This window comes from Nicotiana tomentosiformis, chromosome 6, assembly GCF_000390325.3.
Source record: "Nicotiana tomentosiformis chromosome 6, ASM39032v3, whole genome shotgun sequence".
Lineage (NCBI taxonomy): Eukaryota > Viridiplantae > Streptophyta > Magnoliopsida > Solanales > Solanaceae > Nicotiana > Nicotiana tomentosiformis.
The window spans coordinates 140,262,751-140,289,279 of NC_090817.1; the positions used below are offsets into that span (position 1 = coordinate 140,262,751).

The 26,529-nt window shown below is 36.7% G+C and overlaps 2 protein-coding genes across 3 annotated transcripts; one reads left to right on the forward strand and one right to left on the reverse strand.

The window, feature by feature from the left end:
- Nucleotides 1–14,020: 14,020 nt before the first annotated feature.
- On the reverse strand, nucleotides 14,021–18,872 carry LOC104113439 (U2 small nuclear ribonucleoprotein B''). Its single transcript, XM_009623601.4, has 5 exons — nucleotides 18,698–18,872; nucleotides 17,218–17,390; nucleotides 15,545–15,629; nucleotides 14,896–14,978; nucleotides 14,021–14,638 (listed from the first exon to the last, which is right to left on the reverse strand). Exons 1-5 carry the CDS (start codon nucleotides 18,771–18,773, stop codon nucleotides 14,357–14,359), a joined length of 699 nt encoding a protein of 232 aa, XP_009621896.1. The 5' UTR covers nucleotides 18,774–18,872; the 3' UTR covers nucleotides 14,021–14,356.
- Nucleotides 18,873–20,226: 1,354 nt separating this feature from the next.
- Nucleotides 20,227–26,503, forward strand: LOC104113438 (uncharacterized). 2 transcript variants are annotated; one of them, XM_009623600.4, is made up of 7 exons: nucleotides 20,228–20,670; nucleotides 21,045–21,208; nucleotides 22,317–22,528; nucleotides 23,181–23,435; nucleotides 23,548–23,634; nucleotides 25,276–25,448; nucleotides 25,982–26,503. In XM_009623600.4, exons 1-7 carry the CDS (start codon nucleotides 20,315–20,317, stop codon nucleotides 26,091–26,093), a joined length of 1,359 nt encoding a protein of 452 aa, XP_009621895.1. In that variant the 5' UTR covers nucleotides 20,228–20,314; the 3' UTR covers nucleotides 26,094–26,503. The 2 variants fall into 2 exon arrangements, with proteins under 2 accessions (XP_070034008.1, XP_009621895.1); XM_070177907.1 differs by lacking the exon at nucleotides 23,548–23,634 and having other exon boundaries at nucleotides 20,227–20,670.
- The last annotated feature ends 26 nt before the right edge of the window (nucleotides 26,504–26,529 follow it).

Sequence of the window (26,529 nt, forward strand, 5' to 3'; positions counted from 1 at the left end):
AAACTTTGGGGTAATGATTCCTAACTCGTTTTTGATTGTATTCCATTAATCTATAGTTGTTTTCTCCATTTAGTTTCGAATTTTTGGGGTTGAAATTGGGAAAAATTGGAAGAACTTCTTCAATGAAGATTTTGAGTTTTGAAAGGGGATTTATGGTCGGATTTGAGTAATTCTTATATGGTTGGACTCGTGAGTGAATGGGTGTTCATATTTTATTATTTTTACCCGATTCTGAGAAGTGGGCCCCACGAGCGATGTTGAGTTAATTTCGACATTTTCGTTAAAATGTTGATTTCGTTAATTAGATGAGTTTATTATTGTTGTAATTATGATATGTAATTTATTTTGGCTAGATTTGGGCCATCCAGAGCCGGATATTCGTGAAAAGAACATTCTTACGGATTTATTGAGCTTTACTCGAGATAAGTATCTTGCCTAACCTTGTGTGGGGGAACTACCCCTTAGGATTTGAGTTATCTATGTTGATTGTAGTCTGTGTACGCGAGGTGACGAATGCGTGCTCAGACCTATTTGTGGAAAGTTGGCCTTTTAGGGTTCTTATGTCCTTATATTCACTGTGTATGATGTTGTTTTTGATCTTTTTTTGAATTCCTATTTGCTAGTTTCACCTCTACATGCTTTGACTAGAGATAATTGCTTTAGGATTCACTCTTATTGTCTATTTGACCCTTATTCGACTTAACCAAAGATTTTACCTCTTCTATCGTCGTGCTATATTTTTTTTCATAACTGCTTATCTTTAATTGAAATCATTACTTTCTCACCCTACAATTTTTTTATTTTAATTGGAGTTATGATTATCTTCCGCTGCTTATCCTTATTTGAATTGTTGAATTTTTCTCGTAATTGCTCAACCTCAAAAGGAGTTTAGATAACCTATATCTTAGTTGACTTGCCATTATTTGGAACTATTTGACTCGTATTGGCTTCTTATTGTTGACTTGAATATTGTGGAATCGTTGCTACATTTTTGTTTTGTTTTCCCTTGTTAAGTTGTTCTCCTTGTGCCTAACATTCTTTACTGTGGTTATTTCTTGTGAATGAGTTATACCGTTCTTGTGATTTAAATTCTTGAGTTGATTTGCTCGTCGTACTTTGCATTTCTGTCATTGTTGCTTTTGTACTCGTTGTGGTGATTTACGAGGTTTCTGCCGTGTTATAGTTGTTATCTCTGTTGTTTGCGCTGCATATTTAAATTGGGACTACAGACGTATTCCGGGAGATCCCCCTGCACTGCATATTTAAATTGGGACTACGGACGTATTCCGGGAGATCCCCCAGCACTGCATATTTATTTTGGGATTATGGGACGGTATTCCGGTAAATTCCCCACTGTGGTTATATCTGTATTCGGGGCTGCAAATCTTCCATACTTAGGTGTCACATGGTGACTTATACTCGAAGGATATGATTTGAAAAGTTTATATTTGAAAAGTATTTATCTTGAAAGAACTATGTTTGAAGGCTAATTATTTGAAAAGTTTATATTTGAAAAGTATTTATCTCGAAGGAACTATATTTGAAGATATTTATTTGAAAGGATTATACTTGAAAAGTATTTATCTTGAAAGAACTATGTTTGAAGGCTAATTATTTGAAAAGTTTATATTTGAAAGGTTTTATCTTGAAAGAACTACGTTTGAAGGAAGTATATTTCAAAAATAATTTCTTATTGGAAAGGATTATATTCTAAAGACCTCAATTTTAAAAAAAAAACATACGGGTGAGTTTACACTTGAATGATTTTGACTAATTTATTGGGGTTGTTGGCTGAGACCTGATGTGAAAACTATTGCAGCTGCTGAGTTACTACTTGTCTTTACTGTATTGTGATTTCTGGATTTGGGTTGTGTTTTCGTTCATTCTTCTGTGTCTTATTCTGGTGTTCCGCTGTTACTTGCTGTTTTTCCTTCCTTATTGCAGTTGCTATGTCATTGGCCATATCTCGGGGTCCTTAGATAGATGTCATGTTCTGTCATCCATATACTTATACTTGTTCAGTTTATTAGACCAGTGGGTGTCTTGACTAGTCCTCGTCACTACTTTACCGAGGTTAGTCTTGATACTTACTGGGCACCGCTGTGGTGTGCTCATGCTACTCTTTTGCACATTTTTTTATGCAGATCCAGGTACTTGTTCGTTAGCTATCTGTGTGGACTGTTACTGTGGAGACTCAAGGTAAACCTGTTGCTGCGTTCGCAGGCTTCAGAGTCACCTTCAACTTTTCGTTTTGCACTGTTTATTCTTATTTCTAGACAATTGTATTTAGAAGTTTTTTAGAAAACATTCTGTAGAGCTTATGATTTGTACTACTGGTTTTGGGAATTTTAAGAGATTCTATTTAAACAATGTTGTTTTAATTATTATTAGGCTTACCTAATCCCTAAGACTAGGTGCCATCACGATACCCAGACGGAGGGAAAATTGGGTCGTGACAAGTTGGTATCAGAGCTCTAGGTTCATAGGTGCTACGAGTCATAAGCGAGTTTGGTAGAGTCTTGCGGATCGGTACGGAGACGTATGTACTTATCTTCGAGAGGCTACAGAACTTTTAGGACAATCTCACTTCTTTCATTCCTATCGTGCCAGCTTATTGATCTCAGAATTTGAACTTCTATCATTCCATTCTCTCACAGATGGTGAGGACACGAGCTACAGTTATAGACGACGTTGCTCCTGGAGCAAGTATCGCTAGAGGCAGAGGCAGAGGCCGACGAGGAGCAAGTGTCGCAATCAGAGCACCTACCAGAGCAGCAGTTGAGGAGCCGCCATTAGTTCCAATTGGGGAGCAGGTACCGGAGGCGCCTACTGTTACCCTCGGACTTCAGGAGACCTTAGTACAGTTCCTGAGCATGTTTGGTACATTGGCTCAGGCGGGGTTGATTCCGGTTGCACCAACTACTTCACAGACCGGGGGAGGAACCCAGACTCCTGCCGCCCACACCCCAGAGCAGCGAGTTCATGTTGGTCAGGCTCCAGGTATCATGGCGACACAGCCTGTGGTCCCAGTTCAGCCCGTGGTCAGGGCAGTAGCATCTGAGGAAGAGCAGCTTAGACTTGTAAGGTTCAAGAAATATGACCCTCCTACATTTAGTGGTTTGGCTTCAGAGATTGCACAGGGTTTTCTGGAGAAGTGTCACCGCATTCTCCGTACTATGGGTATTGTAGAGACGAGCGGGGTTGCTTTTACTACGCTCCAGCTTAGGGGAGTGGCCTACAGGTGGTGGCGGGCATATGAGTTGGGTAGCCCGGCCGAGTTAGCTTCACTTACATGGGTTCAGTTTTCAGAGATGTTCCTGAGAGAGTTTGTACCTCAGCTCCTTCAAGATGCATGGCACGCGGAGTTTGAGCAACTACGCCAGAGTATGCCGTGAGATTCAGTGATTTGGCCAGGCATGCACCTGCTTTAGTCGCCACAGTTAAAGAGCGTGTCCGCATATTTATTGAGGGACTCAGACATGATATTCGGTTCAGCATGGCTCGTGAGTTAGAGTCAGATGTTTCGTTTCAGCAGGTGGTAGGGATCGCCCGCCGAGTAGAGGGCATGTGGGACCAGGAGAGAGAAGATAGTCGAGGCCACGAGAGAGAGTACAGGCGAGATCAGGAGAGAGAGGACAGGGAGGTGAGGAGGCCTAGTAGACCGGAGAGATCTACTGGTCCTTATTTTGGAGGCAGGGTACGACATGGTAGAGGTTTTGTGGGTCAGCCAGTTCAGTCTGCACTTCAGGCTTCGCACCGTATTTCAGGTGCTCATGGGTCTCAGAGTACACGTACCGCACAGTTCCCACAGCCACATCAGCAGAGAGGTTGCTTCGAGTGTGGAAATACCAGCCACAGGGTGAGAGATTATCCTAGACTCCGGACAGGTGTGTTACAGCGGAGTATTCAGGCGAGTAGAGGGTGCCCAAGAGGGGAAGGCCCGACCTGTTGATGTGTTTCATATAGTAGGCTTGATTCCACTGCGCCAGATGATGTCATACAGGTATGCTTTTGATTTGTTACAGAGGGGCACTATTCGTATTTTGATTCGGTTCTGCTTATCGGGGCAAGTTCCCCTATTTGTTGTCCTACCTATGGGTGAGTTCATGACTTAGTATTATGTTTAAGTGTTTACCCCTGTTGGGAGACTCTATGAGTGGTAGCCCATGTCTATCATTTGTTTATATTCATTATAAAGTTTCGATACTAGAAGTGAATTCATGTTGTCCATTATGGCAGGTTGATGCGATTCCTGAGTAAATTGGTTACGATTTGTGACTTGATACTCTACCGGGGTGAGAATTTAGCAAGTGTTGAGATTTTATTGGCAGAATTGATTTAGTGGAATATTTTCATTGGTATGATATGTATTCGACTTGTGATTCATAGTTGAGGGCGAGACCCTCGCGACTCCATGTGATTTGTTATGTTTGAACCAGGTTGCGTGCCGCGGTGGAGGGTGATACCAGGATGAGATCCTTATGATTTGTTCATGTACTTTGATTTTTCCTTTTGAATTGATTCGTAGTAGGGTATTGTTAGAAAGTTGTGCCTGTCGGGCTTGTTTGATATTTATCTTATATATTTCCCTTTACATACTTAGTCTATTTCGTTATGTGCTTCTTGAGTTTTGGCTTGCGGGATGTGTGCCCGATGGTGTTAGTTGTGATTTATTGAATTGGGTGTATAGTTATGAAGTCTTCGTGCTTCTTGCATCATTATCAGCATTGTGGAGGTTTGAAATGGATTGCTAATGGATATGGGTCTAATTGCCGGTGCTGGTTTTGATTACGGGCAGCTATTGTGATCAGAAATGTTATCATGGGCCTATGTGTGGTGTTTTGTTGTGTGGTCGTACCTTGTGGGTGTAGGCATGAGTTGTTACAGCTGGTTGAGACTGATGTCGGTTATGGATTTAGAATCGGGTCTTTTGAAGATAAATAAAAGGTGAGAATTCTTTACTCTAAGGCTTATCGGTGTTGGCAGAAAGGGTAAATTATAGTTGAGATGGTGTCGTCAGGCTTATGTGGATTGGGGTGATGTGGGGTCACCCACGGGTGTATGTTGAACATGTGCTTTTAGTTATTTCAAGACTTCGAGGTGATGCTTAGCACGTTCGAGGACGAACATTTGTTTAAGATGGGAAGGATGTAACGACTCGTCCGGTCGTTTTGAGAATTTAAGTCTCGTTCGGTGGCATACAGCTTCATATTATGTGTATTGACTTGCGTGTGTGGTTGAATTCAGTTACCGGTTGATTCAGAGTGATTTGAGACACTTAGTCCCTAAAACGGAAGCTTAAGTCTTAAGATTTTTGACCGTAGTCGGAACTATGTGAAGACGACTCCGGAATAGAGTTTTGTAAGTTCCATTAGCTCCGTAGGGTGATTTTGGACTTAGGGGCGTGTCCGGACTGTAAATCTGAGGTTTGTAGCTGATTTAGGCTTGAAATGGCGAAAGTTGAATTTTTGAAGATTTGGACCAGAAGTGGACTTTTTGATATCGGGGTCGGAATGCGATTCCGAGAGCTGGAGCAGCTCCGTTATGTTATTTGGGACTTGCCTGCAAAATTTGACGTCATTCCGGGTTGATTTGATAGGTTTCGGCACGAGTTTTAGAAGATTAAAGATTTGAAATTTATAAGTTCGATTCATGGTGTGATTTGTGGTTTCGACGTTGTTTGATGTGACTTTAAGGCTCGACTAAGTTCGTATAGTGTATTAGGATTGGTTGGTATGTTTGGTTGAGGTCCCGGGGCCTCGGATGAGTTTCGGGTGCTTAACGGATTAAAAATTTGATTTGTGTTACTGCTAAGTCTTCAGGCTTCTGGTATTTTCGCACCTGCGAAGAAGAGACCGCAGGTGCGAGAGCGCACATGCGGAGAGGCAAGCGCAGAAGCGGAAAAATTTAGGAGTGCCAGGGGTCGCAGGTGCGAGGAAAATTCCGCATCTCCGATGCCCGCAGATGCGAAGATTGAGGCGCAGGTGCGAGAAGAGCTGGACTTGACAGTCTCCACAGGTGCGGAGAAAGTGTGCGCATCAGCGGCTCCGCGGAAGCGGATTTTTGGCGAGCAGAAGCGAGAGGAAGCGCAGGTGCGATTGGACATGCGCAGATATGGTCGCGCAGATGCGGCTAATTATGCGCAGGTGCGGTCACGCCTGGGCAGAAAAGAGGAATCCGAGGATTTGGGTTCATTCTTCATTTTTTGGACTTGAGAGCTCGGAATTTGGCAATTTTTCGAGGGATTTTCAGAGGAAACTTTGGGGTAATGATTCCTAACTTGTTTTTGGTTGTATTCCATTAATCTATAGTTATTTTCTCCATTTAGTTTCGGATTTTTGGGGTTGATATTGGAAACAATTGGAAGAACTTCTTCAATGAAGATTTCGAGTTTTGAAAGGGGATTTGTGGTCGGATTTGAGTAATTCTTATATGGTTGGACTCGTGAGTGAATGAGTATTCATATTTTGTGATTTTTACCCGATTCCGAGAAGTGGGCCCCACGAGCGATGTTGAGTTAATTTCGGAATTTTCGTTAAAATGTTGATTTCGTTAATTAGATGAGTCTATTATTGTTATAATTATGATATGTAATTTCTTTTGGCTAGATTTGGGCCATCCAGAGCCGGATATTCGTGAAAAGGGCATTATTATGGATTTATTGAGCTTGACTCGAGGTAAGTATCTTACCTAACCTTGTGTGGGGGAACTACCCCTTAGGATTTGAGTTATCTATGTTGATTGTAGTCTGTGTACGCGAGGTGACGGATGCGTGCTCGGACCTATTTGTGGAAAGTTAGCCTTTTAGGGTTCTTATGTCCTTATATTCACTGTGTATAATGTTGTTTCTGATCTTTTTTTGAATTCCTATTCGTTAGTTTCACCTCTACATGCTTTGACTAGAGATAATTGCTTTAGGATTCACTCTTACCGTCTATTTGACCCTTATTCGACTTAACCAAAGATTTTACCTCTTCTATCGTCGTGCTATATATTTTTTTCATAACTGCTTATCTTTAATTGAAATCATTATTTTCTCACCCTACAATTTTTTTTATCTTAATTGGAGTTATGATTATCTTCCGCTGCTTATCCTTATTTGAATTGTTGAATTTTTCTCGTAATTGCTCAACCTCAAAAGGAGTTTAGATAACCTATATCTTAGTTGACTTGCCATTATTTGGAACCATTTGACTCATGTTGGCTTCTTATTATTGACTTGAATATTGTGGAATCGTTGCTACATTTTTGTTTTGTTTTTCCTTGTTAAGTTGTTCTCCTTACGCCTAACATTCTTTACTGTGGTTATATCTTGTGAATGAGTTATATCGTTCTTGTGATTTAAATTCTTGAGTTGATTTGCTCGCCGTACTTTGCATTTCTGTCATTGTTGCTTTTGTACTCGTTGTGGTGATTTACGAGGTTTCTGTCGTGTTATAATTGTTATCTCTGTTGTTTGCGCTGCATATTTAAATTGGGACTATGGACGTATTCTGGGAGATCCTCCAGCACTGCATATTTAAATCGGGACTACGGACGTATTCCGAGAGATCTCCGTGTCTTGCATATTTACTTTGGGACTACGGACATATTCCGGGAGATTCCCCTGCACTGCATATTTAAATTGGGACTACGGACGTATTCCGGGAGATCCCCCAGCACTGCATATTTATTTTGAGATTACGGGACGGTATTCAGGTAGATTCCCTACTGTGGTTATATCTGTGTTCGGGGCTGAAAATCTTCCATGCTCAGGTGTCACAAGGTGACTTATACTCGAAGGATGTGATTTGAAAAGTTTATATTTGAAAAGTATTTATCTTGAAAGAACTATGTTTGAAGGCTAATAATTTGAAAAGTTTATATTTGAAAAGTATTTACTCGAAGGAACTATATTTGAAGATATTTATTTGAAAGGATTATACTTGAAAAGTATTTATCTTGAAAGAAATATGTTTGAAGGCTAATTATTTGAAAAGTTTATATTTGAAAGGTTTTATCTTGAAAGAACTACGTTTGAAGGAAGTATATTTCAAAAATAATTTCTTATTGGAAAGGATTATATTCTAAAGACCTCAATTTAAAAAAAAAACTTACGGGTGAAAGTTTACACTTGAAGGATTTTGACTAATTTATTGGGGTTGTTGGCTGAGACCTGATGTGAAAACTATTGCAGCTGCTGAGTTACTACTTGTCTTTACTGTATTGTGATTTCTGGATTTGGGTTGTGTTTTCGTTCATTCTTCTGTGTCTTATTCTGGTGTTCCGCTGTTACTTGTTGTTTTTCCTTCCTTATTGCAGTTGCTATGTCGTTAGCCATATCTCGGGGTCCTTAGATAGATGTCATGTTCTGTCATCCTTATACTTATACTTGTTCAGTTTATTAGACCAGTGGGTGTCTTGACTAGTCCTCATCACTACTTCACCGAGGTTAGTCTTGATACTTATTGGGCACCGCTGTGGTGTGCTCATACTACTCTTTTGTATTTTTTTTGTGCAGATCCAGGTACTTGTTCGTTAGCTATCTGCGTGGACTGTTACTGTGGAGACTCAAGGTAACCTGCTGCTGCGTTCGCAGGCTTCAGAGTCACCTTCAATTTTTCATTTTGCACTGTTTATTCTTATTTCTAGACAGTTGTATTTAGAAGTTTTCTAGCAAACACTCTGTAGAGCTTATGACTTGTACTACCGATTTTGGGAGTTTTAAGAGATTCTATTTAAATAATGTTATTTTAATTATTGTTAGGCTTACCTAGTCCCTAAGACTAGGTGCCATCACGATACCCAGACGGAGAAAAAATTGGGTCGTGACAAATAAATAGGAGAGTTTAAGCATATGGGTGTTATTTTATCACATGTATTAACATGTATAACTAAGAACTTGTGATTAATAAATAGTTTCACAAAAATGGTCTATTTATTTGCAGTCGCTGAAAAGTTCTTAATATTATACATGTGAGATTATGTATTTATTTGAGTCATTAAAATATTTTCACTATACCACATCTAAATTGTCCTTAAAAGATGTACATTAGTATTGGACGTTATTTACCTTTTGACACTAGTGACACTAAATTAATTTATGAAGATGAGATATTATGTTTTCACCCAAAGGATGACACGTAAAGTCTTGGATTCTCATGTATATAAAAAGTATATGGACAATTTATTGCAAGAAACATGGTCAGTGTCATAATCCAGGTAGTTATAGTGGTCATGCTAATAAGTCTGGTGGAAACCAAGGCCAGTCTCATAATCCTATTGGTCCTCAAGCTATGATTAAGAAAGAAATCAAGTGTTGTGATTGCAAACACGTAAGTCATAAAATGGTGGTTGTCCTCTTAAAAAGAAATCGGGTAATTTTTTGGTTTTTGTCTGCTTTAAAATCAGTTTTGTTAATGTTCTTTTAAATTTCTGGTAGTTAGATAGCGGTGTAACTGTTCATGTAACCAATAACTTGTAGGATCTAGTAAGTAGACGGAAGCCAAAAGAGGATGAGGCTAGTGACCTTTTTTGTCCTTTGGATGCATTGATTCGAGTCATTGCTCTATGATAAAATTTTAAAGAGCTTTTTTGGCGACAAGTGAAAAATATGCGTAGCTTCTTTTTTGAAATGGGAAATTATACGTTTATGAAAAAAATCGGCAAATACAGATATTTGTCCTTTATATTTTTATAAAGACTAGCCTTGTTCATAATAAGGTTTCGTGAGAATAAAAAAATAAAAAAGGAATAGAGAATGGTGGAAACTGTAGAGAACAATACAAGAGCGCAAATAATTTATACAAAAAAATGATGTGTAGAGAACAAACGCAAGAGAAAAATAAAATTAGAGAGAGCAACAAAAGTAAATTTTTTTCAAAGTGAACACAGAGAAATGGAAATCATATATATCATCCTCAGCAATGCCTATAAGAAGTATATATTTCTCCCCAAAAACTTTCCACATGTAAGACAATGTGACAATTATAAGAGACTTACAAATTTTCCCAAGGCTAGCCAATCAAGGAATATTCTAGAATCCTTTCCTCCTAGATAATGTAGCAAGTCGAGGACATCAGAAAATGGAAGTCCAACTAGGTTCCTACGACGCAAAATCACCGACATTGATCTTCCAAGAAAAAAAAGAGACCTTAAGAATGACACAGTAGGACTTCCCTTCTCAAGAAGCACAAACTTTTCATTAGTAATAAGAAGCAGTTTTTGTTGGCTACTAAAGTTAACTCATTTTTAAACCAATAAGTAGGGGAGACACATTAGTAAAATACATTTCATCTATTGTTTGCCAATTATCTTAAGCCTGAGACAAGATAGATGGTTGCGGAATCGGGGACGGTACTTGTGGAATAACAGTGGATGTTGGTAGCTGGATCTCCATTGATGGAGAGTTGCGAATAACTGCAGATCTATTGTTGGTAGTTGCACCTTCATTGCTGAAGTAATTGTTGATAGTTGTATCTCTACTGTTGAAACAACAAGTGAAGTTGTTGGAATTTAGACTTACGTTAATTGGATATAGCCTCGAAGAATAGTGACGTAGCCTAAGTAGTAAATAAATAAAAGGCTTAATATTAAATATTGTGTGTAGATATGTGAGGTCCAATAACAATTTATCTGTGATGGGTAGGCACATTTTATAAATAGGGGCCAGCCTCCATTTCTCTAGCTCTTAGAAAACCCTACCACATTTTGCCTCTTGAATACGTGGGAACGGTAGACATCCCATTAGTCAAGTTCTCCGGACCGTATGAACGCGTAGCTAGTGGATAGTGGAAGTTGATCTCAGGCTTAATCATCGATCACTGTCGTTACTTTGTCAATGGAGTTGAACGGTATTCTTCCTTAAACTTTAACTCTATATTATATTGATGTTTGTGTCTTAATCTGTGTTATGGCTGCGAATTAATAATCTTACAATTGGTATCAGAGCCATCATAGTTTAGAGATTAAGATCAATATTTAATCTTGGGTAAATAAAATTATATGCGAAAAATTATTGGTTGATGTTCCTGAAGTGGCTGAGCGAATTTAATTTAGGGTTTGACTTGTTAAAATAATTTGATGACATTATTGGGTCAGCTAAATAATTGGTCTATGTATTGATTTTTCGATGACGGCTAAATGATGATTTAGCAATTAGTATATAAAAATAGACCGTTTAAACTGCTTCACTCACAATCAGATTATTTACATGTAAATTTCTAAGAATTATTGACTAGTAACATAAAAAAGAAGAGATTTGGCAACCTTTGGAAAATGATTATATTACATTAAGCGTATCAACTTAGTAAGTATTGTTAAGAGATAAATTGAAATATTTTTGTCTCCACTAGTGTCTTATTTTACGTATAAGCTAATTTTTCTCCTAACAAAAGTTAAGGTCAAACGACGGTGAAGAAAAAATATTTTATTGTAACTATGTGAAAGATCTCTACAATTCTCACAAATCTCCACACGTAAAATAAGTTAGTAATACCCATATTTATAATAGTACGAAACTTATGTCAACTAGCAACGTGAAAGTTTATTCCTATATTAGTTCTGACTACAAATCCTATTTAGACATGAATTAAATAAATCAAATCCTAAATAACTAAGGTTTCCTACAACTTTGAATTAGTTTTTCAACATTCTCCCGCAATTCAAAGTTGTATATGTCTGACTTGTTTGTATTGTTGTCTTGGAGCACTTTTCTCCAAAATCTACTTTTGTTGAAGCATATGTCTCCAACCCTCGTTGATGCACTTTGTCACCAATACTCAATTCTGTTGAAGCGCCTATCTTCAACTCACGTTGATGCACTTTTTCACCAACACCCAATTCTGTTGAAGCATCTATCTCCAACTCGTGTTGATGCACTTTGTCACCAACACCCAATTTTGTCGAAATACCTGTCTTCAACTCCCATTGATGCACTTTGTTACCAACCGTTGATGCACTTTGTCATCAACACCCAATTTTGTTAAAATACTTGTCTTCAACACCCGTTGATGCACTTTGTCACCGAAGCATGTAATCAACATCCAACTTATTTAAACCTCTCTCCAACTTTTAAAGAAGAGTTTCTTCCTCTTGTGTCATTTTTGTTTGCATCTCTTTAAACTTGTTTTTTTCTTGAATCTATTTTGAAATTTTTCATCGAATAGTTTAATTCTGTTGACAACAATCTATAATTTTGCCAACATATTTTTTGGCCAGACGGACGGCACACATTGGCTAGCTCCGCCCGCCGGCAGCGGAAGGTACTTGATTCTCTCCCAAGATCATAGAAGCTCTGATACCAATTTGAAGGAAAAATATTTCATTATATATCTCTGAAAGCTCTCTACAATTCTTTATTTCCTCCACTGATCTTCACACGTAAAATAAGCTAGTAATACCCTTATTTATAATAGTACAAAACCTATGTCAACTAGAAACATGAAAGTTTATTCCTATATTAATTCTAAATACAAATCCTATTTAGATATGAATTAAATAAATCAAATCTTAAATAACTAAAGTTTCCTACTACAACTTTGAATTAGTTTTTCAACATACGGGAAATCAGATATATGATTAATTACAATTTTCATAAAATAGTGATAAAACATAACACATGATAGCAGTAAGTTAATAATATAAACTTTTTACTGAATCATTTTTTCAATTCAAATTATAACCGGATATAAAAGATCATTTCGTTATGCGAATCACAAGATGGATGATGGACAAGTAAGATTATAAGAGTGCATCTAAACCAATTATTCTGATAGATTTTTTCCCCAAGATGGCAAGAATAACATGTGTTGCGCAGAGATCCAGTATAAGATTTAGCTTTTGCAAACATTGACAAACTTTTTTTCTAAAATGATATTTGGTTTTTAAAAAAATAAAAAGAAATTCACATGTTTTTGAAAAGAACGCCAAAAGTTAATTGAAAATATTTTTCGTAGGTACTACCATGATTTTGTGAAACAGAAATTGAACAACTAAAAATTATCATACTTCAACTAGTAAGGAACAATGATATATTTTAATTTAACCATGTAGTAAGTTTTACAGATTTTTCTTAAATTATCATCATCGACAAGACAACTTAGTCCGTTTGGCCAAGCTGCAAAAATCAGCTTATCTTGAGATGTGTTTTTTCTCAATAGTACTTTTGTTGAGAAACAATTTGTGTTTGGCTAATTAATCTGAAAAGCACTTCTGAGCAGCAATTAGTGTTTGGTCAAGCTTTTAAAAACTACTTCTAAGTGTATTTTTCTCATAAGTTTTTTCAAAAAAATACTTTTGAAGAGAAACTATTTTTTTCTGCTTCTCCTCAAAAACACTTTTTTTCTTCCAAAAGCTTGGTCAAATACTTCAACTTGAAAAAAAAGTAATTTTTTCAAAAAATGTGTTTCTAGGATCGGAGAAGCTTGGCCAAACAGACTATTATTGGCAAGCATAGACGATATCTCAGACATAGTTTAGATAAAAGAGATGTGAGAAAAGTAAATATCGAGGTCAAACAAAAAGAACTGTAATCGAGATGCATAGGCACATTATAATTTTCTTCTACTTGTACTTAAAAATAGGAGATTAAAACTTCATAAACCAGAAGACCGGATAAAAGGGTGAATAAACCAAAGAACTAATATGTGAATTATTGAAAAATCTAAACAAAAATAGGTTTATATAGTCGAGAGATTTTCATATTCAACAAGATATTTTGAAAAAATTAATTAAGTTTCATATTCACGCGTGCAGTAGAGAGATTGATCTTAAAATAATTTGAAGCAACCAACATTTGATGCTAATTCTAAGGATCCTACATTATATTCTAAGTCTGCACTCTTTGTGTTTTTTTGCAGACTGCAGTAGTAAAGAAAATCTAAATGGATTTATGTAATAGACATCTTTAAAGCACAATCTAACCGATTAAAGCGTATCATTACTATATTTTCTAAACTACCACATCACTTTCGCTATGTAAAGTTATATGTTAATAGATCAACTTAACCTGATGGTATAAAAAAAAAGTTTACACTACGAGTACAGTTAAACCCAACCTATAGTTGGTTCAATTTCGAAGAACCTCATCCGAGCAGATCCAATCAATTATCAAACACCTCTTCTTAGGATTCAGCAGCACTAGTACACAAAATCAAATTGTTTAAAAAATATGAATAGCAAGGCATCTTTACTGGGCTGCAAACACCCATAAAACTTCCACGTTTAAAAGAAGCTTGCTCAAGCGTATAATACATGCCTTCTACATCTTCCCCGCATGACCTATGGCGTGAACAGATAATCCCACTAGAAAACTAAAGATCTTGAGTTGCTGCATTTTCTCACCAAGACATATAGCGTGGCCTGGAATTAAGATTGCTCATTTCTTGGCATAGGTGATAGCCATGGGATTTTGGGGGGTAATTTTGAAGCCTTGAAGGGCCTGCATGGCGACCGAAGACTGGACATCATCGTCAAATTCCACGAATGCAATACCTGGCTTCGCTTCAATCATTCGAACTTCCCTAAAACCTGGATACTGTTTGAAGAGCACTTCAAGCATCATACTTGTTGTCTCGTGGGGCAGATTCTGTATAAAGAGAATATTATTTGGTTCTGCAACTGTTTCTTGTGCACTTGGCCTTCCTTGGCGAGAAGCAGCCTGCAAAAGTTGTTCAACAATATGCAATTACTGAAATAATTGTAATAAACATGATCAGAACTAGTATTGAACGAAAAGAGATTAATTGTAACATATAAAATTTGTCATGAGCACAGTATTTTGGGGTCATCATAAATGCAGTCACACTGTTTTTAAGTTTCACACCGATGATGTTCCGCATAGTTGTGGACAAAGGGAAGGCAGTCTTTAGGTACAACTAAGTCAAAGAAAAGAAGCAAAAGTTGCAACGAACTTACAGCTGGGCCTCCATTACTGTCAGCTCTTGGGCCATTAGCTGCACCAGTTTGCGGAGTCTCTTCAGTACGTTTCCTTTTTTCCACTACACATTTATATGTCAAGTTAGTCCAGATCACCAATAGTCAATAATATTAACTGCCAAGAGCATTTTAAAAAGCTATGCATGCAAGGCAAATACACGTGGTTCAGGCTCAAAAACTGAGTTGAAGATTGTGACAAAATGAAGATCGTGCAAGTGGGTTAATACAGTACTCATAACAATGGCACCCAAAATGATGAAGAAATAGTAAGCGGATGTTGACAAGATCATATGCAATTTGACAGGTGCTACTCAGTGATTATGCATCTATTACTATTCTGTTAAAATCCTTAAGTTGAACTATAAAATATTCAGTCTAGCTGAATTGTAACAAAGGAATTTTGCAAGAAGGCAAATGTTAAAGGAATAGAAATTAATCAATTATATCAATTAATGTCTGTTTAGCTTGGATGACTGCTCTTAGCTTCAGCAAAGAGTGCTCTTCTTGGAATACAGGGTTCAATTTTTGACATTTCCAAAGATGAGTTGCCATAACATGCAGTTTGGGACCAATGAGAAGCTTAACAGAAGATGGAGCAGATGAATAATGTACAATAGAATGATTTCACCTTTTTCCTCTTGTTTCTTTTTCTTGTCATAGGTCCCCTCTGCCTTAGCAATACAATCTGACTTTGTTTTAGCATATTGTAACCGCTGCATTATATCAAAAGCTTAGTCACTGACATCCTTCTACTGCTCTACACCATATAAAGTGATCAACAGCAAACCCAAAGCATATTATACAAACATATAGTCCCGGAGAAAATTAAAACAAAAAAAGGCCTATCTTTCTAAGGATAGGAGTCCATAAAGTGTCTCCTGTGCACTTGTATACAGGTTTTTGAGAGGCAACTAGAGGACAGACTTTGTGACCGTACAAGCACCAAGCACAGAGACAGTTAGGACATGCTCCAAAACATTGAATATTAAAACCACGCAACAAGTTGAGACAGCTTTCCGGATAAACTATTCTAAAGGGATGCATATTTGAGACTTCTATTATTCTACAAAAGTGAGTAAATTTCTTTCCAATCAAGCATATGGTCATAAGGATTTACACAAAAATGAGGAACAGGTACAGAGCTTTACTCCGTATAATTATTTCACAACCTCCACCTACCTTTTCCTTTTGAACAATTGTTGATAAACCTCAGGTTACACCTAATTAATCTGATATTCTCTTATTACCCTATTAAACAGTTCCTATGTCTTCTTTTGCTTGTAAGGTTAAGCAGATTGTTGTGGAGCTTAGTCCATATTTTCATTTTCCTATCTATGTAGAGCTTATAGATGTCCAGATTCCTGAGAAATTCAAAATTAATGCCAAAGTATCAACAGCAAACTTTCCCATTCTAACTGGTAGGTAAATCCCCTCCACATAAAACACAAGCATACATGTATCTGATTTTTCTAATTAGAGACATCATTCATGGAAAGATCTAAGGTCAAAGTCCATCAACATATAGGCAAGCAGCAATATTTTCACTTAGTTGTGCCACCACAGGTCCACAACCATAATCAGGAGAAAAACAAATTAAAAGATCAATCAAACAATCTTTGGCTAACATAGAAAAGGGTGGGATAGCCAAGTGGGAAGGGCCCTCCACCTCCAACCATGCGATTGGGAATAAGAGTCACAATTGAAACAAAGTTAAAAAAGGTTTGGCTCCTGGGTATGGTTGTCGGGGGGGTTGTTGAGGACTACCACATTCTTTTAAAAAAATTAGCATACCTTTTTGACAAAAACTATTTTTTAGAGTATAGCTCCTCCATTCCAACTTGGTATACCTTTTTGATGATGCACAGGTATTTAGCAAGAAATTGAAATGCTTTAATCTTCTAAGCATAAAGTGGATTCAGAAATATATTTCCAAATTCCATATTTTGATAGACTACATTATTTAGGGACACATTATAAAACCAGAAAGGGCGGTCCAAGCTGAAAAGAGACATTTTAGAAGACTATAGTACAGTACACAAGAGTAGTCGCTTTTTCTGATAGGACAAAGGATGCCACAAAGCACATTACAAGTTGATAAGGATCATATAAACATAACATTAGCATATGCTTCTCAAGGAGATTAATCATTCAGGCTCATCAGATACTTCAGGAGATAGCTAGAGAAAATAAGGAAAGAATGAAGCAGGACATTTCTGAACAGTTATGCCACAACAGCCATGTGAGTGCTGAAAACATGCACAATAGAGAACAGACTACAGTCCCAATTGTCATTACTCTCACCATAGGTTTGTCGTAAAACGGGAAGTTTTGCATTTGCCTCACAGCATTACTGGCAGCAGTTACCTCACTGAACACAACCCATGCTTGTCCTCTAAGTTTGGGAGTCTTCAGCGCCACTATATCCACAATCCTCCCATACTGAGAGAACAAGCAATAAAGAGACCTCTTTAGCTCTGCAAAAAAGAAGAAATCATTAGCATAAAGCAAAGGTCATACACCCACCCTTCTGGAAACAGCTGTAGTAATACCCACTAAAAAAACAATGTAAGAACAAATAAAAAAAAAATTAAAGGAAAATTGATGGAAGGAGATAAACGTAAAACTAATAATTGTATTCTTTATTAATTCTAACATACAAAGACAAGCCAGAGGATGTTTGGCATTTTCAGTAATTAGAAAAGAGAATCGGTTCAAAATAGCTCCACATCAGTATACATAAAAAACTCCGGGCACACCATAAACAAACAGAAAATAGCATTTGAAAGCATAACGAGCGAAAGAAAAATAGACAACCAATCTGATGTAATTAGAAGACCATTTCTTGATGCAGTATTACATAAGAGTTATAAGTTTCATTACTCGATAGAGCACTAACAGAGCAAATTCTTGAAGCTTTCTCCTTGATAATTACATATCTTTTCTTGCCAAGTTTAACCCTCAGCGCAGAGATTATAATATAGGCTTTGTGACGAAAATTTTAAAAATTAAAAAGAAAATGATCACCAGAAAGCTGGATGAAAGAGTATTTTGCCTGATGTTCATGAAAGGACTTTGAGAAGAAAAAAAAAAGAGAATTTCATGCAGGATTCGTGAATGTTACAAATCAAGTAGAAAAGAACAATGAGAACAAAAGGGCAAGAAGCACATATAAACTACTTATCACACATTTTAAAGCCAAAGAACCTGTAAATACCAAAATATTCAATTTAACAACGGCCAAACTTGTTCAGCAATACCAGATTATCGAAGCAAACCATAACTACATGCTTTGATATCATCCAAGGATAATAAAACACATTACAGTTTGGAGAACCGCAAGTTTTTAAATCTTGTAGTCAAGAGACGGCAAATTCATTGAGCATAATTTGATCAAAATGCATTGTCTTTCAACTGATGCAACTACTAAAGTAATATATTAACATTGTAATAACGAGAAGTCAGTGGCAGTTTGTATTGCATTCACCGTAAAACTATCAAATAGTAAGTCTTAGTTTAGAGTGTACAATATTCTTATATTACCGAGTTCTAGTTAGTTCGCACACAGTTGGTGTCCCCTAACACATTCTATTCCAATACTGCAGAAATTTGTGTTTTTAAGGCAAAATAGGGGTTCTGTAAACCTCACACTTATCCCCACCGCTAACATACTAGTTCAAATAATTATGCAGCTTTAACAATTGATGATTTCTTAACAAATGTATAATTTTGCTAAACCCTAGCTTAAATCTTGAAATAGTGAGAGAAAAAAGAAAAAAGCTACCTTCTTTCTTGACTTTCTCATTTAAGTTCTTAATGTAAATAGTTTGATTCGGTGGTATGTCTCCTGTAAGCATCATTACCGGAGTAGCTTTCTCTAGCTGTATCACCTCCTGCTGTTTTTGTGATTTTGTGAATGTGCGCGAGAAAATTCGAAGAGAGGGAATACAATGTGGGTTGTGGATTTATTGGTCTGGAACGAACGGGTGGGCTTGAATTGTAGACCGGCCCGTAGAAAAAATCGAAGGGAGGAATTTGCACAAGTGGCCCTTTTTAGGCCACTTTTTAAATTATGTTCCCCTTTAACCTAACAGGCTAAATTGTCAAACAATATATACTGAACTTCTAATACTCTCTATTTGTATTTGCAAAAGCGTGGCATGAAATGAGATTAAATGGAGTAAAATGGTCAGTAAAAGACTCATATAATTGATTCCAATTTATTTGTAACTGAGTATAATTGTTATTGGAGTATGTTGACGTAATTAAAAGAATGGCCATAAAAAGTCCATACAATAAAATAATTTGTCAATGGGTGCTTTAGTCGCATTTTATCACACAAAACTTTATGTTGATAAACCCAATCGAGTTAAATTATGCGCTAGTAATGTAAATTACTTTAATACTAACAATGCATTTTAACTGTTTTAGTAGATTATTATTCTATTTATTCAAGTCATCATATCAGATGCTTGGCATGAAGAGTTATATTTTATTTTAGGTTAACTTGACCTGACAATATAAATATTGGAATTGCTACATAAATAGCCAGTCAGATACAAATATATATATATATATTATACAACCTCTGGCACTTTTTAGTTTAAGAGATTAGGTTGGCGGATATTTGGATTAGTTCTTCATAAATGTTTTACAATGGAAATGACACCAGGTAGCCAATTTTAAGCATGATGTTTAAAATATATCCATCGTTTACAATTTATTTAAAGATTAGCCAATTTTGCTCAAACTTCAGGACACGACGTCCTAGAGTTTAAACCTCAAAATTCAAATTTTATGACATCGCGTACTAAACTTTGAATCTTATGTCCTGAATTTTAAATTAGTAATTCATAAATTCAGGATACTATGTCCTAAATTTTGATGAAATAGCTAATTTTTAAATATATTATAAATTATGGATATATTTTATATAGCGGGATTAAAAGTGGTTATTGCTGCACTTCGCCTGTTTTACAGTACTAGTTTACAGAGCATAAACTTGACCAAGCATAAACATCTTGTAACGAAAACGTTTAGCTAATTCGAGCTAATTATTAGGGGATTGTTATACAAATAGCCATCCAGATTTAATATTTATTTTTTTTAGTCGGTATACATATATAATACATAAATTATATACATATTATACCTTCGCCGGCTATTTTTAGTTTAAAAGACTAAGTGGACGGCTATTTGGGTTAATTTTTCAATTATTTATCAGCCTCTGAGGCCCAGCTCCTAAAGGGACCTTAAAATTGGGCTTACCCACACTTTCCCGTTACATGACCAAAATACCCTCTTAGAATTTTCAAATTTCCAAACCCATCAAATGCAACAGCACCACTGAACAGTGGAAGCTTTCATCCCCTAAACCCTCAAGCTCCAAAACCCTGAAGAAATGCTCCGATCAATTCTCCGAACAGCCGCTACGGCGGTGAAATCCCACCCCACCACCTTCGACATCCTCATACCCGCTGCAATCTCAGCACCTTCCAAACTCTCTTCTTCTAGAACTTTCGCAAAAGGCCCACATCCGAATAAACCCAATTTCAGACCCGACATAAAACCCGACAATGCCGCTACAGGAGCCAAAGGCGCTGAATCGCTCAACAAGGATCTTCGTGCACGCGCTCTCAAAGAAGACGAGAAGGATGAATCCCTTAATATTGGTCCAAATGGTCGTCCATTGTTCACTTCCGCAGCTTCTATTTCACAACTCACCAAAAAAGACACGTGTACTTACATGAAATTCAGGTACATTTAGCTCAAACTGTATACTTTTGATATGTGTTTATACTAAATTGCTTCCAATTATAACAAGTATTTAAGTATATACACTGCAATTGTTTTTACACTGTAAATGAATTTTAACATGTGATAGCAGGTTAGGTACCATTTAATCATATTACCAATTAATGCTTATGAAGAGGTTTACATGTAATTACCTAATAAGTAACCTGATTGTGTTAATATTTTTCACACAGTCAGTGCATAAAACTTAAAATCTCGTAACAAAGGTATAGTAGGTGCAGTGGTACTTGTTACATGTGGAATTAAAGTTTTGGATTCACTTTGTAAATTGTAAGTAAGTTGGTTTATATTTGTACTAATGAAAATGGTTGTTTTAGGAGGGAGGAGCTGGAAAGTCTTTTGGCAGAAGGATTACCAATTGGGATGTTGAAGGAATTTGGTGACTCAATGAGAGATGCATTGCTGATACGGCAGAGTTTTCTGGATCTTCGAGATAATTTTAGAAGTATTGTTGATCCTACAGTGCAGTCTAATGCTAAAGGTGCCTTCTTTGTCTTTTTGGTGTTACATTTGTTCAAGGGTTTATTACCTGTCTTACCTGAATTATGATTGAGGAGAGTTGTATTTGTAAGGTCTGACGCGTAATTTAGATTAATAGAGTATGGACTTTTACGTTTGTAGAATTCGTAGTTTGCTTTAAATATTTAGTATTGAATAATGGACCAAAATAGACCAGAATGGTTACACAGGATTTGTATAGCTGAACCCAACTAGTTTCAGATCGAGGCATAGTTGATTGATTGAGCGAATTTAGTTTTCGCGAGTTTGTTAATTAAACTGTCACCGTTCCAATTTTTTTTTTTTGTTGATTTACTTTCAGTACTAAGTGTTTAGTGGAAGGTTACTGACCGAAGATGTTAAATTGAAGATATCAGCATCAACTCGTAAGGATACCTTCGGCAGTATAAACTTCTTAAGAAATCAGAAGCAGATGGTTGCACAAGATGGTTTTATGTGATGGAAAAATTCACTTTGAAGTCTTTCGTTCCTTTAGTATGGAGATTGTTTGATGACTTGATCTACCAAGAACCTACCTTTCCACATTGCTTTTCACATTTTTCAAATTGGCTGCTTTTCCTTTTCTTTTTTCTTAATGTTGGAACAAAATTCAATGTCCTCAAATTTGGAAAAGAGTACACGAGTAGGAATTTACATCACAGTGATCACTTGTAATTTTTCTTTTCCTTAATATCTGCATTATTCTATAACTAAAACTGCCATTACGCCCCTTCCTTTGCTGCCTGCACTGCTTACTGAAGCGTCAAACATACTTGATTTCTGTCATTTCGGAGCTAAAACTGAGTCTCTGTCATGGACTCATAGATCATGTTGCAGAATAAAACTGCCCTTATAGTTACCAGATTTCATGTTTTCCCTTAATAAACTATACACATTAGCTTCAGTTGCTTTTCTCACTTCTCTAGTCCTTGGACATATTTTCTTCCACTTATTGAAATCCTCCTTAAAGTTGTCAAAAGACTATGCAGAGACCTCGTGACAGGTGATGCTGACGTCATTCAACTGGTTTATATATCTGAACAGCGACTCACCATTAGGAGAAATAATTTACGATGTTCCTCAACTTGCAGGTCACAAAGCTCGAAAGCAAGTTGTACTAGATGGGCCTGTAAGTTCTGGAAAGAGTATTGCCCTTGCAATGCTTGTTCATTGGGCACGTGATGAAGGTTGGCTAGTCCTTTACGTTCCAAAAGGCCGAGAATGGACTCATGGAGGCTTTTTCTATAAAAATCCTAAAACAGGATTATGGGATACTCCTGTGCAAGCAGCAAATATTCTCCAGGCAAGAATGCTGTATTTTTTCTAATATACGAGACTTATGATTTGAATAGATGAATTCCATGTGGTAATTAATATTATCTTACCTTATCGATAGTTAAGTAACTAAAATTGAACCCAATTTCTCTATGCTCGTTGTTTCAAATATTAGCTTACGAAATGCTGAAATGGTTTTAGTTAAGTCCATGAGGAAGTGGAAAAAGATCTTCTAGTAGGCTATATTTGGAAATTGTTTAACTTGGCACTGCTATGTACACACAGTTGGTCTTGATATGCTGCTTTGGAAAAAGAATGCAAAGTTGTTACTTCAATGTCATGTAGCAAATATGGAGAACAATATCTGCATGTTTTCTCGTGACTTTACTATTGCGCTATCTCCTCTATCAAGTGCTTGAGTTGATTGTGCTAAGAATATCTTCCCTTTTTGTCCATATTCCGTACACATGAAGGTTGTGAAAAACTTAAAGTATAATACATGTGCAGGTCTACCATAACTTTTATACTCAAACAAGATAAATTTGATACTATATTGGCCATATATTATCTTGAACTAGTTTCTAAAGAGAGTGTAATTTCCTCTATTGATTGAATTTGTTTACAAGTCTAAGAATCAAATTTTGGGATACTTTTAATTCCTCGCTCTCTTCTCAATTCAGGACTTTTTGAAGTATAATAAAGATCACCTCCAAAAGTTGCCCTGCAAAATTTTTGAACCTATTCCATTGGGAGAGGGAGCTGGTGTTGGATGGATGAAGGGTGCTGATGTGGTACAAATACCAGAAGATTATACTCTGCTTGACCTGGTTCAAGTCGGACTTAGTTCCACACACGCCGCTGTTGGGGTGGTAATTCGTTTAAGGGAAGAATTATCACTTGTGAAGGACGTGCCTGTTCTTATTGCAGTTGATCAAGTGAGAAAAAAATTCTCTTCACTGTGATTGTGTCTCTTGTCTCTGCCCTTTGAATCATTCCCGAGATAGGGCTAATTTCCTTTTTCCTGATTTGTCTTTTGTTAATCGACAGTACAACAGTTGGTTCACGTTCAGCGAGTATGAGGAGCCAGTAACTGTTCGGTCTTGCCGACCTATTCATGCTAAGGAACTTGCAACTGTAAGATGCGCTTGAAGTGTTCTAGAATGTTGCTTCATTAATTATTTACACAGTTCTCCTGCCTTTATTTTCTTCGCGGTCAGTTTGTTATGATTTTTGAGCAACGAGACACTGTGTTTAATATAAAGATGTTAGGCTGCTTAATTGGATCTAGGATGTCCTTGGTTCAAGTTTATATCGTGTGGGCATCCTCTTTCTGATTCCACGTTTTTCGATCATTTTGGCTTGGAACACTGAGAATATAAAAACTGAATGTTAAGAAGAAAATTTGGTGGAATATCTGGGAAATTGTGTTCAATAATATCTAAGCTCTATGGAATTATTTTGATCTAGAGCAATCCTGTTCTTGTGTCTGGAGCATCCATGGAAGCTTTAATGCAAAATCCTAGTGTCATAACTTATCTTTTGCATAATTTGGGCTGGTTTATAAAGATCACCTGTCACATATAGTAATGTGAAATGACATCTAAAAGTATTTATCTATGCTGCCTATCTGAGTATTAACTAGACATACTTTTCAACTGATTCACATGCATACAATGTTGATAAAGTCTGTCGTAAAAAAATTATTACATAGAATTTGAGGGCTTGAGAAACTCTCTCTTTCTTTCTCAAGCATGTTTAATGCTGCTGATATCAATAAAACTTGAGTTCACAAGTCTTAAAGACTAGAACAGCTTCGATAACTTTACTTAGATCGTGAAGTGGTAAAAGCTAGTGAACTACTGTAACCATGAAAATGCAGCACTTACTCGAGACGGAAAGCAAATCTTTCTGTGACATACTGCCTGTAGTGCCATCCTTGTAGTTGAAACATATTGAAAATGAGAGTTTGTAATGTGATTATATGCTCTTTCTATTCTGAATTATTAGGATATGCTTTTAGTGTGGATAATGTTTTGAAAGGAAATGGATGGCTGAGGAAAAGCAAAAAATGATGTTTGGAAGTCCCCATTTTGCCCCATGTTATTGATTCGGAAGGGGTGAAGCAAAGATCTCTCCCAAGTCATGGGAGGACTGGTTTGCTGACAGCAGCTCTCAACCGCTTGTACATTCGATGCTAGAGGCTACACCACAATGAATAGATTGCCAAGGTCTATTTTTTGGAGCTTGGTGCCTTTGTTGGCCTGACATTACGTTCAATTTTTTGGTGGCACACTGGCACCATCTTGTAGCTAACTAGCTATTGTTAAGTTACACTGATTCACCAAAAATAAGAACCAGCAAATAAATACTCCATGTTCTGGATCTTATCAGTGTTTTAGAGGCTCTTAGCCTTTCTCAGCTCAATATGCCTTCAAATCTATCGTGCACTGATAAATTTATGTTGGTTTATTTTTTAAAATTCTGTAAGAGCAAGAATTGGAAGCAAATTAGCTATCTTTATTCTGTTGCGCCAGAAATTCTGACATGTAATCTTATGGATTGCCTCGTTCCAATAATTTCGATACACTTCACTACTAAAACTTCTTGGTTAACTGCAAGAGATTTAATTGTTGATAAACAACTAAGGATGCATCTGATTTTTGTTTGTCATGGCTGTGAAAAATCTTAATGAATTGTTACATTTTCTTAAAATTCTCTTCTTACTGTAGCTTACTTGTTTAAGTGTGGTTACTGATAGAGCCCCATCATATGCAGGTGAATGCATTTAGGTCTATGATTCACGACAATATGATGGTGGGTGCTTTCTCGCATTCAACTGCTGTAGGGAAGCTGCGTAAAGACTTACCAGATGTTCCTGCAGATGCTCGCATCAACTTCCCACGATATAGTGTGGATGAAGCTGCGGCCGTTTGTCATTACTACCTTAGGTAAGCTCATAGCTTGTAAAACCTAAGAAAGAATGAATACTAAGGATACTCGATCAAAAAGAATAGAAGAGTGAATACTGAGGATCCTGTTCTCACCATTCACTCACGTAAATACTGAAGAAAAGACAACTTAACAAAAAAGAGGGAAAAGAAAAAGCAGAACACTTGAATTATTAACAAGGAGAAAAGGAGTGAACAATTGAATTATCCCAAAAAAAAAGGGAGGGGGGGATGAACATAAGCAAGGGAAGAAGAAGAACGATGGAAAGACCTACTTAATAAAAATTAGAACCATTACTTATCAGAAGAAAAAAAGGAAAAAGAAGTAACAACTACGGAAGGCTAGCGTAAAGTTATTTTCTATTGATTACCATGGTCAGAGTTGAAAGAGGTATAAATGATCCGAAATCAATATGCAGATGACCCATTATTAGAATTTGGATTATAACTAAAATGAGCCATTGAATTTTATGTGGCATAGAAGATCAGCATTTAGTACTAACTTTCTTTGTGAAATATTCTGATTGTGGCAGACAAAGACTCATCCAACGTGAGGCATTTACAGAAGAAAACTGGAAGAAAATCTATTATCTGTCACATGGAAATGGTGCAGAAATGAGATGGCTGGTTCCTTTCATGCGATGAGCAGCGCAAACTCCAACTTAGAGAGATAACATTGAGATTTTAACAGGGAAATTATTGAATCTGTTATGCTCTGTGATTCTGGTCATTCTCAGCAAATAATCTAGCTGCTCTGTTGACCAACTCTCTGGAGAAAACAGTCAGGTTTACTTCTGGAAATTTTGCTCTGTACTCTAGGCTAGTTATATAGCCTGTGTTTGTAAGCTTTCATATCCAGAACATTGTCACAGATTCATATATACATCTTCACACTAGCTATTCTTCTTCATTTTCTTTTACGACTTGTTTTCCTGATCTGGTGTTTGTATTCAATAATGTTGTAACTGCACCACATATTTTACCTTCTGAAGTTCAGGTGTTATCCTTTAAACTTGCATTATAGCAAAGTGGACCGCAAAGGTGATATTTCTTTACTCAAGGTTTCCGCGATGCTATATCT

What these genes read in the sequence shown, in the direction of transcription:
- LOC104113439 (XM_009623601.4), bottom strand. Translation starts at nt 18,773, where the DNA reads ATGATGCTTACAGGAGACATACCACCGAATCAAACTATTTACATTAAG. An exon ending in AAAGAAACAAGAGGAAAAAG is followed by an intron (nt 14,979 to 15,544) that starts GTGAAATCATTC and finishes ATAAATGTGTAG; the next exon opens with TGGAAAAAAGGAAACGTACT. An exon ending in ACAGTAATGGAGGCCCAGCT is followed by an intron (nt 14,639 to 14,895) that starts GTAAGTTCGTTG and finishes CAACTTTTGCAG; the next exon opens with GCTGCTTCTCGCCAAGGAAG.
- LOC104113438 (XM_009623600.4), top strand. Translation starts at nt 20,315, where the DNA reads ATGCTCCGATCAATTCTCCGAACAGCCGCTACGGCGGTGAAATCCCAC. An exon ending in TGTACTTACATGAAATTCAG is followed by an intron (nt 20,671 to 21,044) that starts GTACATTTAGCT and finishes TGGTTGTTTTAG; the next exon opens with GAGGGAGGAGCTGGAAAGTC. An exon ending in AGTGCAGTCTAATGCTAAAG is followed by an intron (nt 21,209 to 22,316) that starts GTGCCTTCTTTG and finishes CTCAACTTGCAG; the next exon opens with GTCACAAAGCTCGAAAGCAA.